The sequence below is a fragment of the Tenrec ecaudatus genome, chromosome 4, assembly GCF_050624435.1.
Source record: "Tenrec ecaudatus isolate mTenEca1 chromosome 4, mTenEca1.hap1, whole genome shotgun sequence".
NCBI classification, from domain to species: Eukaryota; Metazoa; Chordata; class Mammalia; order Afrosoricida; family Tenrecidae; genus Tenrec; species Tenrec ecaudatus.
Genome location: NC_134533.1, coordinates 120,798,775 through 120,818,741, shown reverse-complemented (window position 1 = coordinate 120,818,741; position 19,967 = coordinate 120,798,775). Strand labels below are relative to the sequence as shown.

Genomic DNA, 19,967 nt, shown 5'->3' with positions numbered 1-19,967 from the left:
ATGCTTGTCCTTCTTCTGCCTCTTAGTAATTCCTCTCAGCTAGAGTGCTGTTGCTCCAACACCCCCAGGATCTCTACATCTTTCTTGTTGTTGCTTTTAATCCCTAGTTGTTCCCCTATGGCTTTGTTTGCTCACCGCTCACTTTCCCCTCCCACCCCCCACCCCACGCCTCCTCCTCCCCCTAAGTCCCTCTGGAGCCATCAGTCCACTGCTTTTTCCTCAGGCTTGCTTCCCTATAGTTAGGCAAGCCAATGGTCAGTGGATAGACCTAGAATTATCTTTGGGTTTTCATTTTCTTTTCACTAGTTATTATATATATATAATTTTTCCCTTTTCTCTCTTTATTCAATCTTTTGCTTTCCTTTTGCATTGTCCATGTTATTGCTGGTTTGACCACCATCTCCTCTAAAGAATATTCTGGTTGTACTTCTTCCAAGACAGAATTGTACACTTTCTGGAAGTCCACAGTACTTTCAATCTGGTTTGATCACACCAACATTCAAATGCAGTGGTTTTTCTTTGATCTTCTTTATTTGTTTAGCCTTCACAGGCATGTGAGGCAACTGAAAACACCTGGGTTGGGTCAGGCACATCTTAGGCCTCCATGTGACATCTTTGCTTCTTAACACCTTTAAAAGGTCTTTGGCAGCAGATGCGCCCCATGCAATACCTCATCTGATGGCTTAACAGCTGCTTTCATGAGTGTTGATTGCGGATCAAAGTAAAATGAAATCACTGACAGCTTCAGTTTTCTTTCCAATTACCATCAAGCCGACTCTGAGTCCAGTTTTGAGAATTTCTTTGTTACCTTGAAGCATAATCTGTACTACGGGCTGTCTTTTAAATTAAATGCTTCACGCCCTCTTCATTTTCAACAGACAAGGTTGTATCATCTGCAAATCACATGCAGATTATTAATGAGCCTCGCTCTAAGGTTCTCATAAATTGGCTAACTTTAGAAGCAGATTGCCAGACCTTTCTTCATAGTCTTAGTCTGGAGGCTCTGCTGAAACCTGTTCACTGTAGGGGACCCTGCTGGTATCTGAAAGACCCGTGGCTTAGCTTCCAGCATCACAGAAACAAAAAGCCACCACAATATGGCAAAACAGATGGATGGAAAATGGAGACCCCTCTATAAGACAGACTGGCACAGTAGCCAAAATAATGTAGTCAGTTCTACCAGCAGTCATGGAGACAGTACAGGATTGGGCAACATTGTGTCCTGTTCAAAGTGCTCACCATCCAAGGTGATAACAATGATAAGATGCCCTTCCCAGGAAGGAGCGGGGGTCTTCTCCTGAGCGTGCCAGCAGCACCCTACTGAACCCCTTGAGAGCATGAGTCAAGTTGCAATCCCCACTATGCTTCCAGTAGTTCCACAGTACATAGCAGGTATCTAGAAGTCTTTGCTGGGCAGATAAGTTAGTGAGTGAAGGAAGGAAGGAATTGCCCATGGCCCATGATTGGCCCATTGGAACCAAGAAGCTCTTTAAAATGAAAAAGACAAAAAAGGGTGTCTCTTTTTCTTATTTCCTTTCCCTAATCCACAGGATTAAATAACTTAGTGATGAGGAACATTAAAAACAAGATATCCTTCAGCATTCTCACTTCTATTAAGATTTGTCATTTAGTCTTCTTGGCAAAAAGTTGATTTTCTCTCTTAAATGCTTTGGAACAACACCTCACACATCTTACTTTTCTTTGCTCTTGCTAGTCTTTTGGATAATCGACATTGGTCCAAGGATTCTGAAATGTTTGGAGCCTTTTGACCTTCACAGAGCTTGTCTCTCAATCGAACTATCACCTCTCTCTCTGAGATGACGAGGTTTAGATTTGAGAAAAGCAGGAGACAGAGAGGGAAGAGGGGAGGGAGCAGAGGAAGAAAGGCGGGATCTTGGGAGCACAGACGTGTTGCCGGGTACCTGCCGGGCAGGGAGCCAACAAGCCAAGCACTTGGCCCGCTAAGAGTCCCCTCCTCTGGTCTCGGCACATGAAGAAACAACAGGAGCGACACACGTGCCCCCCCGACTTCTGAACCACTGTGGAAGTTGGTGTCATGTGTGTCCTTTCCTAGCTGGGGAGCAACAATGACAGCAGCCCCCTCTCTCCAAGAAATACTAAGGGGACCTGCTTGGCCACGAGGACTTTCACAGAGGGTCTCCCTGCACTGGGAAAACAAAACCACGAAAGGTCAGGAGGACGGATACATTAAAATTCTCCCACTAGGTGAAATCACATCACACTCAACAATAGCTCCCTTCCCCGGCTGGCCTTTATCCAGTCCCTGAGGGGAGCTGAGGCTCAGGAACATGCTTGCTGACCCGCCCTCTTCTCTCGGTCAAGTCTATTAAATGCCACTTAAAAAATGCAAAATGCCATGGCGTCCTTCAAAGGAGTCCAAAGTCCTAAAATCTGGGGTTGCTAAGACACTTCATTTGGGGGGTCGGTAATGCATTGCAGTGGCCACAGTGCATGCACCGACAACACACACAATCAAGGGGGTTTATTAGGGAAGTTAACGGGTTATCATAAGTCAGCACCAGTAAGTCATTGGTCTACGGCAACGCCTGTCCTCAGTCAACAGCCAAGTCCCTCTCCATTCCTCCGCCTCTCAGCCATGTAGTCCCTTGGCATCTTCTTCCATCGGCCAGGAAGCCAGCCTGCTGCTTTGCCACACGGTCTCATAATCTGAACACTGCTCCTCTGTCCTGCCTTGCGGTCTCCTTGCCTCCTCCTCTGGTCTCAGCATGGCTCCTGTGCTCTGGCTCAAGGTCTCCATGCCTCAGCCTCCAGCACATCAGAGATCCCAAACGTGTTCCACTGGCCGCTTTCCTTCCATAGGTCCTGGGATAGAGTTTGGTTGTTTGTTTCCAAGATGGCTTTAGTACACAGAGGATTGGCTTTAATAAAGGAGGTGTGGTTTTTGTCTTTCAGCAGGCCACACCCCCAAAGAAACAAAGGGTCATGACTTGTCTTACACCTTCAACTAAGGAAGAGAGCCGTAATCCCACTTTCACCTTGCCTATTATCATAGCAGAGAACTGCCTTCAGAGTGGGATTACAACCACAGACACAGAGGCCAGAATTGTAAACCTCACATAAGGTACAGGGCTAGAAGGGCGGTGCTGACTGACTACATCTCAGCTCCTAAGATACCTCAGGAGCCCTCCAGCCCTTCCCCTTGCCGAGTCAGAAAGAGCAAGATGACTTCACCTCAGCTACATGTGCGCTGTCTGCTCAGCTAGGCATCCTTTCTTTCTCTGGCCTTTGCTAGACCAATGGTCTTGGGGGAGTGGTGCGCCTAACCTCTCCTTGCCTGTTTCATCTATAAACAGGGAACGTCACCGGTTTGCCTGCCTAGACCTGGGGACATCTAGTCTTGCTCTCCCCGCCATAAAGCCCAGGCGGTGCTGTTTCCTGTCGGCTCATGGACATACCCAGTGTGAGTACAACCCCCTCCACAGGGTCTCAAGGTCGTGACCTTTCAGAACCTCTTAGAAGCAGATCATCAGGCTTTACTTCTCTGGGTGGGTCGGAACCGCCCACCTTGCAGCTAGCAGTCCAGCACGTAACCATGTGTGTCACCCAGTGGTTCCTAAGGCTCAGCTGGAGGCTGCTGATCACAGCGGGTGCAGCATGTCCTAGGCCCCCGGCAGTGGGGGCCGTTACTTTGATGATTTGGTTTGTGAACATTACATGCCTTGATTTTGCTGAAGTTCACTTGGCGTGGTCTCTACCACTTACAATAGAAAGAATTCTGATGAACACAGCCACCTGCTTTAAGAATTATTGTACCGGGGTGATGGAAACGTTCTAAAACTAGCTTACAGCGATGGTTGCTTTCCTCGGCAAATTTATGAAAAATGAATTGCAAGCAAGTGAGTTACATTATACAAAGGAGCTTCCAAGAGTTCATGGAAAATGCCATTCTCTTTTAATCCCATTTCCCCACCTGAGAATGTTTTGGAGTCCCCTCATATGTAAATCATGCCCCAACAAAGCTCTCAAAAACAAGTATTGTAAAATCTGTGACAGTACGTGTAAACTACCTGGCACAATCAGGGAAGGTTTACCGAGAGGTCATTGCTCTTTTTCTTCTCTATCCTCCACTTATACAATATACTATTAACCACAATTGTTGCCATCGAGTCAATCAGGGCTCCCGGTGACCCTGTGCATTGTGTGTCACAGAGAATTGTGCTCCACGGGGCTTCTGGTGGCTGGTGCTTTACAAATAGATCTCCAGGTCTTTCTTTAAGATACTCAAATGGCCAACCTTTCAGCTAGTAGTCCAGCGTGTGTGTGTGTGTATACGTATACATGTGCATCTCTATAGATAGGTATCTTATTCATCAACTGCTAGTTATTCTCTTGCATTGTTTCTTTTGCACATGCTCTTCTCAATTGCGATTCAGTGAGCAGACTCCCCTCAGGTCACACTGAGAAGGAAACATAGTTGTCCCCACAGGGACTTGGGGTCTGCCACCAGACTGTGACTTTAAGCAAGTTCCTTAGTCTCAGGAAGCCCCAGCCTGCTCCTCTGGATCCTGGGGTTTATGATATCGACCTCATACATGGTTCTGAGATTAGATGGGTCCGTGCGTGTATAATGCTGGCATGTTAGGTGACTGACAGGTACTGCGTCCCATTCCTTTCCCTAAAGAGTGATGTACATGAATAAGACGCTAAAGGTACTGAGACTGCCTCCGCACGGCAGACTACTCACCCGCCTTCGATGATGAAGTATCGGAGCTTATCGTTGCTGTCCCGGGAAGGAGTGGCATAGCACTTGTTCAGCGTTAGGATCAAATGCGTGGAGTCAGCACCCACCACAAAGACGCCTACGTACAGCACGTCCCGGGTGGTCAGCACCACCTCGCCCTGGCGGTAAGGGTGCTTGTAGGAGGCGTTTTTGTAGAGCGCCATCTTGGTGGTGAAGCTGCCTTCTTGTGTTGGCACCGTCAGGTTAATGACGCTACAAGGAAAAACAGCATAAGGCAGGGACCCCAAACAAGTATCTTCATCGACTCTCTGCCCGTTGTGTTGAAAACGCAGAGGGAAGGCCACCGAGAAAGGGGTGCACTCTAAGGTCGCCTTGTCCATTAACTACATGTGGCCATTTAAATTGAAATGAGCTGAAATGAAATGAAAAACTGAAGTCCTCGGTCCCAGCACTCGCAGTTCAAGAGCTCAATAACCACATGCAGCCATTGTATTGGGTAATGTGTCCATCGATCAGTTCTCTCATCATGGAAAGTTCGATTGAACTGTGCTGTTGTAAGGCATTCAAGTTCAAGAAAAATGGTTTCTTGTTTTGGCCTACTACTTCAAAGAAAGACAAATGCTAGCAGATTGTATTATGTTAACCTGACCTGTCAAGGGCAAGACAAAGCAGCGTGCGAGGCCCACGAGATCTTTTACCTTAGCATAGGTTTCACAACCGAATCTAAGGAGATCTTGATATCCAGCTCATAAGCACAGGAAAATTCCACATTGATCGTCCGGTCCCTGGTGATGATGTTGCCAGTGTTGTTGGCACTTTCAATCCAGATTGTGTTTTTATACATGATGTGAGTGCCATTGGACTGTGGAGCGAAGGGAGGTCAGAAGTCATTAAGTCTGTGTATGGTTTGCATGTCAATCCCACAGCGCTGGAAGAGGAGAAATGGCTTCATTCCACACATAACCCAGAGGCCAATATAAATCACTAGAGCGCTAGTCTCAGCATTTACGTCGGAGCTGGGGCCGCGAGGGTGGGTAGTATTATAATAGATGCCAACAGCACCCTTCAGGCGGACCCCCTTGAATGCACGTGGGGGGTGGTTTCATCAGTCCCTGGATACTAGTACATCCAGCCCCCAGCGGTCTGTGAGCCCATGAGCCAGGGCACAGCTTGGGACATACTGCCAGCAGAAGGGGCGAGAAGCCCTGGTCAAGCCTGAATTCAAAGCCATTCTTCCACCAGATATGTTATCAGATGGGCCTACAAGTACCAAGATAAGCAGATGCATGCTTCACCCCCTTCCTCCCTCCGCCCTCTGATAAAAGAGTGAATGAACAGTCATGAATTAAAGACTTTGGAAAGGAAGATGACTGCCCGTGGGACCTTGCTGCCCTTCTGCGGAGTGGAATCCCATCCCGAGGGGCACCTATTTACCTAGAAGAGCAATCAAAACAGAAAAGAGACGGAACCAGAAGTATTGTCAAGCGAGCTAAACAGGACCTAACTGGGACAAGGTCAGGTTCAAGCACCAGGTTTAGAGCTGCCAGCAAGCATTTGAATAAAAAAAAATATGTACACACAAAGAAGAAAACCGTGGAAACAAAGTACTTACACAAATCGGGGCAGCGTGCAAAACAAACCAAGGAGAAACACTCCACTTACTCCCTGCCAACGCAGCCGCCACTCAGCGCCCAGTGAGCACTGCCCTCCCGGCTTCCGTCTCCAGCAAACCTTGCTGAGCTTCCAAGAGCACGTTTCCAACTAGATGACCTTGGAAGTGGCTTTCTGGACAGGAAGTGTGCCAACACCAGGAGCCCTCACCACGATCCTCACCTGCACAATGTTGCCACAATTCCCTTTGGTGTTGTTGATCTGGAAGGAGATGAAATCTTCGCCTTCGATGCCGGAGCACTGCCTGTCATTGATCCTCACGCCCTCCCTCTCAAAGCCGAGCTGGAAGAGCTTGCACTTAGAGATGGACACTTCCATCTGGGCCGCCTTGCAGGTCACCTCGGCATCGATGATGTCATGTGAGTCTGTGGGGAACAGCGATGACAGACAGCAGGTCAATGGGAGTTGGTGCTTCGGGGATGGGGCACAGGGGCGGGGGCAGGGGTGGAGACAACCCATTTCCACTCTCCTTTAGAAGAGACTAATGGCCTTTGCTCCAAGATTGTGGTATTCCTGATGCAGCTCTGGCCCCTCCGAATGAGGCTATGCATTTAGTAAAGGAAATTCTGTAGCTCTTGGGAGAGTCTTTAAAGAATATGTTCCCAAGGGAGAACATCACCGGCCAGGCCACACCACGGCCCCGCTGAGCCAACTCTGCAAGAACCCTGTGTGTGTCCCAGGATCGCTAGCTTGTTTTGTCATGGGATGACACACCTGAGCGTGGCTCTGAGCACGTAAACTCCAGCGAGTAAGCACTAGAGGAAGAGAGTGGTCTCGCCTGCTCAGGTGAAGCTCTTACAGCGCATGACTCATGACACATGACTGAGTCTCCAGAGCCTCGCCCTCAATTAGGCTTTCATTGTCCAATGGTGCTAAACTTAGCACCTGCTTTCCAGGAGTCTTGCAGCAGGAAGGGCAGCCCCCTCTCCCACTCCCTCTCCCACTCACTGTCACCAGGGGCCTGCTCCAGCAGCCAAGGTCATTGGGACCCTAAGGGAGCATTAGGAGCATGGGCCGGAGTCTGGTAATTTTCTGCTTGTTTCAAACCTTTTAGTTGTATCTTCAGAGCTCATAAGCTTTGGGCCAACCTGTCTCCTCCACCTTACTTCATCACAGTGAGTCCCAAAGACCGACTGAGACCTCTCAGATGTGAAGTGCGGTATCAGATGGAACTGGACTCTACTCAGGGACACATGCGGGGGTGGTGGTAATTCACAGAAGACAAGGAGGTGGTTACAAGGGCGTGAGCATCAGCCGCCTGTGAAGGGCTTGGGTTGCTTCTGCTTCTACCGATTTGGCTCCTGAAAGCCAAGTTTGGGTTTCCAAAGCCCTGTGCGGCCTGGTCCTGCCCTTTGTCAGGGTCCGTCGGGGGTGGGCGTGGCAGCCGTCACTCACTATTTCCATAGGGAGGGGGCTCGATGCAACCACACAGCTCCCCTCCGTTCTCCAGCTCACAGGTGCGGTTGGGACAGTCCGCCCCCACACAGGGATCTTCAACCACTCCTGCTAAAAAGGAAAACAAACAGAAACAAACACAACTTGATTTTCACACCAATGCACGGGAGCATCTGCTTCCGGCCCAGATGTGCCAGTCTAGCCGCCTTGGAGAGGGGCAGGGCTAGGCGACAGATGAGCAACCATCCAGGAAACAAAGGCATGAGCTAGCTGCGGGTACTTGCTTTGGGCAGGCCCTGTGCTGCTCCTTTGGTTATGTTATTTCACCCACAAAAATACTCAGAGAACAACTGCTGAAGCCAAAGTGGGTGAACAAGTAAATGTGGTGAAGAAAGCTGATGGTGCCCGGCTATCAAAAGAGATAGTGTCTGGGGCCTTAAAGGCTTGAAGGTGAACAAGCGGCCATCTAGCTCAGAAGCAACAAAGTCCACATGGAAGAAGCACACCAGCCAGTGCGATCACGAGATGCCAAAGGGAACAGGTATAAGGCATCATGCAAAAAAAACCAAGATATATATATGTATATATATGTGTGTGTGTGTATATATGTATATATATGTATATATGTGTGTGTGTATATATATATATATATATATATACCATATTGAATGAAGGGGAAAGTGCAGAGTGGAGACCCAAGGCCCAAGTGTCGGCCACTGGAGATCCCCTCATAGAGGGGTTTAGGAGAGGAGATGGGTCAGTCAGGGTGCGATGTAGTACCGATGAAGAACACAGCTTTCCCCCAGATCCTGGATGCTTCCTCCCCCCAACTACCATGATCCGAATTCTACCTTGCAGGAATGGATAAGGCAGAGGTTGTACACTGGTACATATGGGGGCTGGAGGCACAGGGAATCCAGGGTGGATGATACCTTCAGGACCAAGGGTGGGAGGGGCGATGCTGGAGGGTGAGTGGGTTGGAAAGGGGGAACTGATTACAAGGATCCACATGTGACCTCCTCCCTGGGAGATGGACGACAGAGAAGGGGACACCCCGGATAGGGCAAGATATGACAAAATAACAATGTATAAATTACCAAGGGCACGCGAGGGAGGGGGGAGCAGGGAGGGAGGGGGGGAAAAAGAGGACCTGATGCAAAGGGCTTAAGTGGAGAGCAAATGCTTTGAGAATGATTGGGACAGGGAATGTACAGATGTGCTTTATACAATTGATGTATGGATATGTATGGATTGTGGTAAGAGTTGTATGAGCCCCTAATAAAATGTAAAAAAAAAAAAAAGAAAAGAGAAAAAAAATGCTCAGAGAGGGAGGTAATTTGGATCCCTGTTGCATATCAGACACTTGCCCAAGGTCACAGGTATGAACAGGTACCCAGGTCCCCTTACCTACCGAGAGGAACCACGGTTATTTGTTTACTACAAAAACCTCCTTGTATTTATATATTATAGCAAGAGAAGGGTCCAAACTCTTTCTGTTCCCAGCGCCCAAGGAGCCCCAGAGGTGGAGTGGGTTACAAGTGTGACGGCTAACCACAAGATCAGCAGTTCAAAGCCACCTGTTTCTCCAAGGGAGAAAGTTGAAGTTTTCTGTTCCCGTAAAGGATGTACAGCCTCAGAAAACCAGAGGAATGGTCCGACTCCGTCCTGCAAGGGCATCGTGAGTCACAGTGGACTCCGTGGCAGAGAGCTGGCAGTTGATGTTGAATTCCCAGCACCCAGTCACCATGTGTTAATGTTGTTAGCTGCCTGCGAGTTGGCCCCCACTCATGGCCACCCCACACACAACACAAATGAATGCTGCCTGGTCCTGCACCACCCCTGTGGCTGGTTGTGGGTCTGACTGTCATGATCCATTAGGTTTTCGTTGTCTGCTTGTTGGAAGTAAATTAACAGGTCTTTCCTAGTCCATTTCCGTCTGGAGGTTCGGTTGAAATTTGTTCAGCACACTAGCCTCCTCTGACTGCACTGTGGAGCATTGGCCGGGAGTCACCCGTGGGTCTCCTGTAGAGAAGGGGAGACTCCTAGCCCCAAACCACCAATATCTCTTATTAGTCTCGTAGGTGGTTTTCACATTTACGTTCATCCATTCTTGGCCACTGCACCTCGTGCAAAGGAACAGATCTAGAGACGTGTGTGTTCTTATGAAGTTTCAGTGGAGCTAACAGACTAGGAAAAAGAGACCAGGTGATCTATTACCAATAATCAGCCAATGGAAACCTTATGGATCACAATAGTCAGATCTGCCACTGATGGGGAGATGGCCCAAGACCTACCAGTATTTCTTTCTGTCGAGTATGAGGGTTACTGTGAGGCAGACTGACTCCACAGCAGCCAACAACAGAGACCTCGAGGAAGACCCCCCTGGGGGAGAAGCCACATTTACAAACAGGTGGGCCTACCTGCCAACTGGCAACCCAGGAAAGTTTCTGAGGTTAAGGAGATCAATAAAACTGATGTGCATGCGTATGTTTCTCTATTTTTCAATTCCGAGCAACTTGTAATGTTCAAAACAGTTAATTTTGAAGTTTTTTAAAGTATTCCTAATTAGCACAGGGGGTAAAAAATATTAAAGTTATAAAACAAACCACTCCTGTTAATTTCCAACAGAAAAGAGTAATTTGCTTGCTATTTCCAAACCCATCGAATGCACATTTTAATAAACTACATTGTTTTTAGACTCTGAATTAAATACATTCCTAACTTTTTCAGATCCAGTTTGCAAATGTATCAAAGTTCACAGTCTTGAAATGGGCCCATGTCCACAATGGTATCTATATACATATTGAGTTACATTGTGTGGCCCTGAGGTTGTGGGTTCCTAACACACACATATTCTGCTGGCCAAAGCATTCTGCTGTTCAGGGAACAGACTGACCAGTTATGTATACTGATGCACAGAGATGCATGATACATTTATATCTGAATATATATATATATATATATATATATATTTCTCATCTCTTTGATTACCAGTGAGGCAATGAACAACTAGAATAATGGAAAAATAAGTTAAAATGATTTTCTTACCACAGGAAAAAAATGTAGCCATCTATAGAGCCTTATGTAATCAACTATTTTACATCTATGCAATTACTTGATGTGATTTATGATTCTTAACAGGTTTCAGTGGAGCTTCTAGACTATAAATACTAGGAAGAAAGGCCTGGTGATCAATTTCAGAAAATCAGAAAACTCATCAGTGAAAACCCTATGGACCGTAACTTTGTGATCAGAAAACAATCATGGTATGGCACAGGGTGGTCATCAAATCATTTCATTGTACCTGGGGTCAATGAGTCCAGGTTAATTTAACAGCAACTAGCCACCATCACCATCGCTATCACCATCACCACCATGAGCATCACCACCACCACGACCAGCACCACCAGCACCATCATCACCACTACTACCACTTCCACCATCACCACTACTACCACAACCACCATCACCAGCAATACCACTATCACCACCCACCACCCACCACCACCTCCACTATCATAACCACTATCACCACCTATAACCACCACCACCAGCATCACCACCCACTACTATCACCACCACCAACACCACCACCAACATCACCATCCACTACCACTATCAACACCATCACCACCTATAACCACCACCACCACCACCACCACCATCACCACCTTGCAAGTCCAATGTAGCTTCATTCAATCCAGGCAGAGGTAATCAGCTAAATTGCAACTCACTTGCTCTGGTGCCCACCACCCCTGCCCTTCTTTTGAGGTGTGCTCTGACCATGTTACAGGAGATGAGAGTTTGGGAACTGAAATCCTCCAGGGGTCCACCCTGGGCCTCTCTATCTGGTGAGTTCCTAAAGCAGAGCTCCCCCAACGCAGAGAACCTCATCCCCCACTTCCCCAACAGTGGAAGCAGATCTAGGAGCAAAGATGGGCACGGCCAGTCTTCCTGAAGACCACGCACTGCTCCCCGAAGAGCTGTTCTCTTCCTCGAGGAAGACCCGCAGAAGTAAACTAGGTCTCTTACAGCAATTCTCCTTCTCGATCCACTCTGTGCTGAGGATCCCAAACGAGCGGCAGGCCTCCCCATAGGCGGACAGGGAGCCGCACAGCTGGTGCTTCGGATGGTTGTAGCAGCCGTCCAGGTAGCAGGACTCATAGAACGGGAGCGGGTCGAGCAGCCCGTAGCAGGGCTGGAAGAAGCCTTTCATGTCCGTGAGCTTCAGGCAGTAGCCATCGCCCTGCATCTTCTGGATGTGCACGTTGTCACACATGGCCGCGTACTGCGAAAACTGCAGCTCATTGCAGCTGGGGACAAGAAGAGTGGTCAGTGGTGCAAAGCAGAGCCAAAGCGCTCGCTGAGATCGCCAGGGACACGAACCAGGCCCTGCTGCCACCTGTTGGGCTCTGAGAAGTGAGCCTGGCAGGCTGGACCCAGGGTTCATGAGCTACGTAACCCTAGGGCAGTCAGCTTCTCTTGGCCCAATCTCTCCAGGAGACAGGGGTGCAGCAATCCTTTATAGTGCCATGATTGAGTTCCAACAGCTGCAGCCAACGCGCCCCGCAGACGCAGAGGTGGATGGGATAACCATTCAGCAGCGGACGCAGAGGTGGACGGGATAACCATTCAGCAGCAGACAGAGGTGGATGGGATAGCCATTCAGCTGCGGACGCAGAGGTGGATGGGATAGCCATTCAGCAGCGGACGCAGAGGTGGATGGGATAGCCATTCAGCAGCGGCATGGCAGTCTCAGTAGTAATGGTACAATTAAAGATTCATAGGGAAACCCAGAAGCCTTGCAAACTAGTCCAGTTTACCTTCCAGAAACCAAATTAAAAAGTTCGTGGGCATGCCGTTGCTAATTTGAGAAGGAAGGAGAGAGGGAGAGGAGAAAAGAGGGAGGACAGAAGAAAGAGGCAGAGGAAGTCAGTTTAGGTGAAAGACAATTTGTCAGCGGAAACGGCACCGTTCCTTATCTTTGGAAACCCTTGAAAGTTTTATGTGACCAAAGTTGTCCTTTTACAAATTATGACACTTGATCATATGAAATTCGGAGTCCTGGAATTCAGCCTTGGCTTTGCCACTCACTGGGCCTCAAGCGGATAATTTACTGCTCCGGTCTCAGCGCTCAGAGACTGCACTAAGTATTCCCCGAGGCTCTTTCTAGCTCTGGCTCCCGTAACCCCCCGTGTCTCTTCCGGTGCCATCTGCAGAAGGGTGGAAGGGCATTCAGGGCATCATTCCCAAGTCGGGGTATTTAGCTGATGCTTGGCACATTAGAGGACAGCAGACTTACTCGAGATTAACAAAGGAAAACCAGGCCGCAGATCCAGAAAAACATTAGCATAGAGGGGTCTTGACCGCACTATGGGTTAGGCATTGGGCTGCTAACTCCAAGTTCACTGGTTCAAACCCACCAACTACCCTCGGGGGGAAGAGAAGACCTGCTCCTGTAAAGATTCACAGTCTGCGACACCCTCGAGAGGGTCACTATGAGTCAGATCCACGCTGTGGCAGTGGGTTTCGGATTTGGGTTAGAGGGTGCTACACTGAACTGAAACCCTTTGGAGTAACTAGTTCACTCTCTCCTCTGGCTGCCATGGGGCTGATAATAGGCTCCATAACATCTGTGGAGGCCCCTCTAATTCCCTCCACCTGTACCTCCACAGTCAGGCCTTCAGTAAGAGCCGAGGACCCCCAGTGAGACCCAGGACTGCCCTTCTTCTCCGGATCCATTCTTCCTCCCACTACCAGCAGGGATGCCTGTGTCCCAGGCGGGCAGCTGGCCCAGGTTTCCGAGTTCTAACCCCAGTCTTACGCTTCAGATTCTCTAAGGGCGGGGGAGCCCGAATGTTTAGGACCATATCAACCAAGCCCAGTTCCTCCCTTTGCAAATTCCGGGGGCCTCTGGTGTCCCCATTTGTAGCATCCAAACTCCAAAGCCCTGCCGTTGAACTCTTTGTAGGAAAGCGGGGGCTGTACTGTGGAAGGCACCTTCCTCATTTGCGCCTCCTGGGCACTTGGGAGGGCTGGGCCCCCCGAGCCCAGTGGCCTGAGCCACGTGGACACCCTCACCTCTTCTGCATGCCGTTCGTTTTCCAGCTTTGGGCCAGCACCACGCTGCTCACCACCGGCTTGCCCCGCAAGGTCACGTAGTCATCGGTCAGGTCCCCGTTGAAGTTGCCGCAGATCCCACACACTTTGTTCTGCAGCCTCTCGCCGATGCTGATCTTAATGACGTTGAGGCCGTTGTAGTAGATCTGGATGTCGGGGCTCGTGTCAATCACCAGGAACCCTTCACTGCTGTAGATTTTGGTGGCTAAGCCAGTTATAAACGGAACACTGACTTGTGTGCCGTTCACCTGGTGGGGGCCGGGAGGGGCAGTGGGGAGGGAAGAAATCACCATTAGAGCCAGGGGGTCAGCACACGTTTCCTGAAAGGGTCCCAAGTACATATTTTAGGCTTTGTGGGCCAAGTGTTGCCACCACTCCACTCTGCCCTTGAAGCAAGAAGGCCGCCGGAGACAAGACAGAAACCAACAAGTGTGGTTATCTTCCAACAAAGCTTTAGATACAAAAAAACCGGCAGTCAGTGAATCTGGCAGCAGGCCACAGCGTGTCCGCCCCCGCCCTAGAGTGTAAGGGCACCCCCTTGTCTTGCTGTCCATCGTTCCCCAAAGGAGGCACAAGATGGAAGCAGAATGGGGGCGAGCGTGGTGGGGAATTCAGAAAACATAACCCACAACAAATGACAGTATAAGCCAATTGCCAAAAATGAAATCCCCATGCTGGGCTAAGGAATCGAACGCGATGTAAAGCAAATCAAGGGATCACTGTCATGTTTACCGTTTTTCTTAGGATGTTCAGCCCGAGTTCCCTCCCCCAGAGGGCCTATAGGCTCCGTATTTTCTGCATTTGTCATTTTCCTGTTTGACATTTTCTTTTCTTAGCTCTTGGGAAAGAATATAACATGCTTTTCCTGTATTTAAAAAACAGATTTCATTTTTGCCTCCCAGGTTATTAGAAACTTTTGTTTCTTAAGAAGAGGAGGGGGAAATAAGGAGGAAACATTTTATTGACTATTCGGGAAGGAGTGTGTGTGTGTGTGTTTGCGATTCAGCTGCAACATCCATTTCATCCATTTCTCGGTTTTCCTCTCTCAGGTAGGCATTTTTTCTCAAGTGCCTGGACCCTGGACCCATGTGGTTGTCTTTGTGGACCAATGTGCAAAAGGAAGGGGACCATCAAGAACCACAGAAGCTTTCATCAACATTTAAAATTAGTATTAAAATCCAGATTCCTCTTTTTAAGTTTGCAAAATGCTGCCACTTTTTTGCCTGACCCATATTACTGAGCTGTTTGCTGATTCTGCACATAGGCCTTCAGTCACTGGTGATCTCAGCTCATGGTGGAAAGCAGACATTCACAATGACACTCAATTCCAAACAATGCTCACGGCACGTCCTTGTGCTCTGTCCTTTCCTCCCTGGGCTCCCAGCACGGAGGGCCAGCTCCATCCTACTGGCTCTGAGATGTCTGCTTTAGCTACAGAGCTCAGGATATCAGTGTAGACCGGGGGTGGGGTCGAACTCAATTACAACGCGGGCCATTTGGTGCAACAGGCAAGATGCACGCGGGCCACATCATACTTACAGATTTTCTTAAATTTATATTTTGAAGTGAGGATTCAGGAATATGGATAATTAAAATACTATATAATTGCCTTTAAGTGAACATTTATTTTATTTAATGTATTTATTAAACTAAAATTATTCTCTTTTATCCGAAACTTGCCAGTGCCTTTCCCCTACGAGTTTTCACTTACCTCTTATGTTGTGACCGGAAATTATAACAAAGTAATTCATAAAAAGCACAAAATGTTGGACAGCTGACAAACGTGATGCACAATAATAATGGCTTCCCTCTAAAACTGTTAGCTAGCGCTGCCGCCAGGTATGATTCATAACAGCACAACCCAGAGTGCTCTTTTTAACCTTTTTTCTATGGAGATCTGCTTATATTACATGACACTGAGAGTGGCAGACATATCACTTCCAAACGTCGCTGGAACTGAGTCAGCGCGTTTATACACGTCCACAGGCCCCCAGGAAAGGCACTGGGCCACGTGTAGACTCGTCTTCAGTGGTTAAAGGGTTGACGAGGGAATTTTGTGCACGGCATTGCCTCGATCTCCTCTAGGTGCCATTTTCTTGATAACAATTTTTTCTGTTTTCATTTTATTTCGGAGCATCGCAGCCCAGTTTGACCCCCCCCCACCCCCGCACAGATAATTTTAAATGGAGAGGACAATAGAAATCCAAGTCCACAAACCACAGTGGCCACGAGGGCTGAACCTGACATGCATACATTTTTGATGTACACGTGTAAGAGCCTCAACTATCACGCACCCGTCAGTTTGTTGTCTGTGGTCACTTGTGTGTTGCTAAGATGCTAGAAGCTAGGCCACGAATATTTTATTTTATCTCTCTATCTATCGGGCACTTTTATTGGCTCCAAAAGTATTTCTGATGGTAGAGTGGTTACACGTTGGGCTGCAATCTGAATGGTTGGCAGTTCAAAACCACCCGTAGCTCCTTGGGAGAAGGTCTGGGCTTTCCACTCTTGTAATTGGTTCGCGTCTCGAAAACTCGCAGGGGGTCACTATGAGTCAGCATTGACTCAATGGGAGTGATTTTGGTTTTTTGGACTATTTTAAATACCAGCAGAGTCACCCATAAAAGACAGGTTGCAGTGGACTAAAGACTAGGAAGAAAGATGCCTGGTGATCTATTTCCAAATCATTAGCCAATGAACACATCATGGATCGGAACAGACCATCACCCAAGACAATGTTGTAGGATGAGGCCGTAGGTTGTCAGGCGCTCAAACTACAGTGAGCGGAACAAAGGACCGAGCAGACCCACGCTCATGCCTGCCTCTGCTACCCTGTGTCCCCGTGAGTCGGAGCCAGTGTGACTCCCGGCAGCTAACCAGACTCACAGAAACCAGGCAACAGCATAGGGAAGGTCAGACCTACGAGGACTTTGCCACGTGTGGCCTCTCCTTTTCTTTCCCCTGACATGTCACCCTGGGGCTCGGGCCGCTGACGGTGGCGGGCACTCCTTTTACTGGCAAATCCAGGCATCTTCTGAGCTGAAAGGTTAATGCAACCAGAAAAGATGGCAGAGGATGAAGGGGTACAAATGGGCAGAACTAAGCACAACTTCAAAGATTCTGAACAATATGGACGAGGAAATGCATTCTGGAAATGAATCTAAGAAGAACTACTTTTATCTGCTGGCCTGGCCCTTAGTAAATTTCCTGCAGGCAGGGGCACGGGCATGTGGACATCCTTTCAAGATTGTGTGTGTGTGTGTGTGTGTGTGTGTGTGTGTGTGTGTGTGTGTGTGTGTGTGTGACGTGACCAGGGAAACGCCACAGGGCACAGTCTAGTAGCCAGCCCTCGGTCCAGGCACCTGTCTTAAGATGGGGCCTGGTGGGGCGCAGAGTCAAGGGCAGGGTCCTTACCTTGACCGTGTTCCGGTCGTTGATGAGGATCTGCTCTTCGTTGATGTAGAAATAGACGGGCGAGATGACGGTGAGGTTGGGGGACGACCACTTGTCGAAGTTGATGATGAGCTGGAAGGAGACGTCGGGCAGTTTCTGGCAGATGGTGGAGAGCACGAAGGCGCAGTTGGCGGGGAAGCGGAGGAAGGCGCCGTCGAAGGTGCGGAAGACGCCGCCGCCAGCCGCCAGGCAGTAGGAAGTCTTGGTGCTGAAGCAGCCGCGCACGCCGTTGCGCAGGGCGCACTCCTCGTCTGACTTGCATTGGCGCGGGTCGCACTGGATCAGGTTGCGGCGGAAACAGCGACAGCGCCGGGTGCAGTCGCTGTTCCAGAACAGCTGCTTGGGCTGGAAGAGACCGGGTTACATTAAACTCGGGCTGGGGAGAGGGATGGGGGACCCAAAGCCCAGCCCATATGGCCTCTTCTGCCAGGCTAGGCTAGCTGGTTTTATGGGGCTGGAATCTGTAACAGGGAGTGGTAGGAAGGCTGCACCCGGGCAGAAGGGCACAGTTCCATGCAACTGATATGGCCCGACAATATGCAATTGGGGTCCAGTGGTCTGTAGAGCTAGTCACAGACAGCCTGCACAGGCAGCTGTTGGGGGAACTAGGTGACAAGGAGAGAACCGTTTGGTCGATGTGTGGTTTTTCCAGAGGACTCACTCTGCTATAGGGACCACTTCCACTTCAAAGACTACATTTAGATTCATTTCTGCATGACCAATGGGGTCTGTGAAGCCTGAAAGCATCATCAAGTCTTAAGATGAACCATTGTGACGCATCACAAACTCACCGTTCCATGTTCTCCCCCTGGTGTGCCAAACCACAAAGATTAGACCACAGCCACCAAGTCCATTCCGACTCACAGCACCCTACCCAGGGCCTCCCAGGCTCTGACTGTATGGGAGTAGCTAGCCCAGCTCTCTCCCGCTGAGAGCTGGTGGGTTTGTACCAATGAAGACCGGGCAGCTTCCTTACCAGGACACTGTATGGCAGGTCCGTCCATTCCTATAGGTCTTGAACACGAAGGATCCAGGGGACAGTGAGGTTATGCTCAAAGGAAGCTGGGGCTCTAATCCCAACCTTAACTGTGTGATCTTGAGGAGCTTTGCCTAACCTCCCAGTCTCAGTGTGTTCATCAATAAATCAATAATAATAATAATGGAGTTCAAGGCAGTTGCAAATACTAAATAAAGTGCATAAAGTCTATATTATGGCACAGAGTAGGTTCTCAAGAGACAGGTGGTGGTGGTGGTGTCAGCCACCATCAGATTGGCTCCCAGCCCCTGGCAACCCCATGCATGGCAGGACTGGCTCTTTGTGAAGCCATAGAGTTTTCATTGGTCGGTTTTCCAAGGAGATCACTAAGCCTTTCTTCTTAGTCTGTCTCAGTCTGGAAGCTCGGCTGGGACCTGTTGAACACCATTGCCACATGCAGCGGCAGATGGGTGGTGACTGGGCTTGCGGAACATTGGCCAGGAACTGAACCACGGTCTCCAGTGTGGAAGGTGAGAATTCGTCCCTAGTTGCTGCTATTATTTCAGAACAACCACTTGTGGTCTTTCGGATAGTAAAGTAATAATAAAAAATTTCAGCTTCTATCAAGCCAATTCTAACTCATGGTGACTTAATGGATATTAGAGTACCGCTGTACGCCACCACAGGGTTATCAATGGCTGATTTTTAAAAAGTGAACTGCTAGAACTATCTTCTGAAGTGTACTGGGTAAATTGGCACTGACGACTGATCAGTTAATAGTCAAGCATCTTCAGCCTTTGCAGCCCCCAGGACTCCTACCCTCGACTGGCAGCACCTATTTGTTCTCTACTCTCTCTGCAGACACAACACCACTCGCTGCCTTTTGCTGACTGGCTCTTGGCCAAGAATCCTGGGGGACTCTGGGAAATCGGTCATGATGATCCAGTTGGGTCATGACCCTAAGAAGCAGACTACATTTTTAGGATGTGCACGCCCACTGCATTCATTCACCGTGCCAGCCCAAGCTTTCTGGAAAAAGCATTTTCCTGACACTAAGAGTTAGCCTCCCCCTTCCATCTGGTCACTGTTTGCACTTATAACTATAGCCTTTGGAACGCCTGGATATCAAGTACAGCCATGACTCAGACACAAGGATAAAGAGATAAAAGGGGGATCTTCCAGGAAATGCTTTCTCAACCCACTGCTGACTCTTCATGCCCAAGTGAAGTACTCTTTGGAACGAAGTCTTCTTTCTTTCCAGCCTATAAAATATTCTTGGTGCCAGCAGACTCACAAATTGACTTCATTCCCCTTATCAGATTTACAGAATAATTGAGTGGATGGTCTGGCCTCTCTCTGATAAGAAGTCAGACATTACATTGGTGGAATCAGAAAAATAACCTGATGTACAACGATCAAGGATAAATAACTCATCTCATAGGAGAACTTGATCACAGGAAAGTGCCTTGCCCGATACCCCTGTCTCTGCCTTCATTAGCTATGACAGCGACAGCTGGGTGATTACCCTGCGTGCTAATGGATAGAGAGGTTCTCTCTCTTGATTCAAAGAAATGTGTTGTGCAAGCAAGCCCCCAAGCCAGTTGGAACGGCGGCAAGTGGATGTGGATT

At 48.8% G+C, this 19,967-nt stretch overlaps 1 protein-coding gene across 1 annotated transcript in view; it reads right to left on the bottom strand.

Moving 5' to 3' along the window:
- TECTA (tectorin alpha) overlaps nucleotides 1-19,967 on the bottom strand; it is an 82,554-nt gene that overhangs the window by 8,388 nt on the left and 54,199 nt on the right. Inside the window, exons 13-19 of the mRNA XM_075546725.1 lie at nucleotides 17,324-17,707; nucleotides 13,870-14,157; nucleotides 11,822-12,116; nucleotides 7,790-7,900; nucleotides 6,557-6,759; nucleotides 5,422-5,585; nucleotides 4,727-4,975 (exon numbers count right to left, since the gene is read on the bottom strand). Coding sequence (XP_075402840.1) covers nucleotides 4,727-4,975; nucleotides 5,422-5,585; nucleotides 6,557-6,759; nucleotides 7,790-7,900; nucleotides 11,822-12,116; nucleotides 13,870-14,157; nucleotides 17,324-17,707 — 1,694 coding nt within the window. The remainder of the gene's footprint in view (nucleotides 1-4,726; nucleotides 4,976-5,421; nucleotides 5,586-6,556; nucleotides 6,760-7,789; nucleotides 7,901-11,821; nucleotides 12,117-13,869; nucleotides 14,158-17,323; nucleotides 17,708-19,967) is intronic.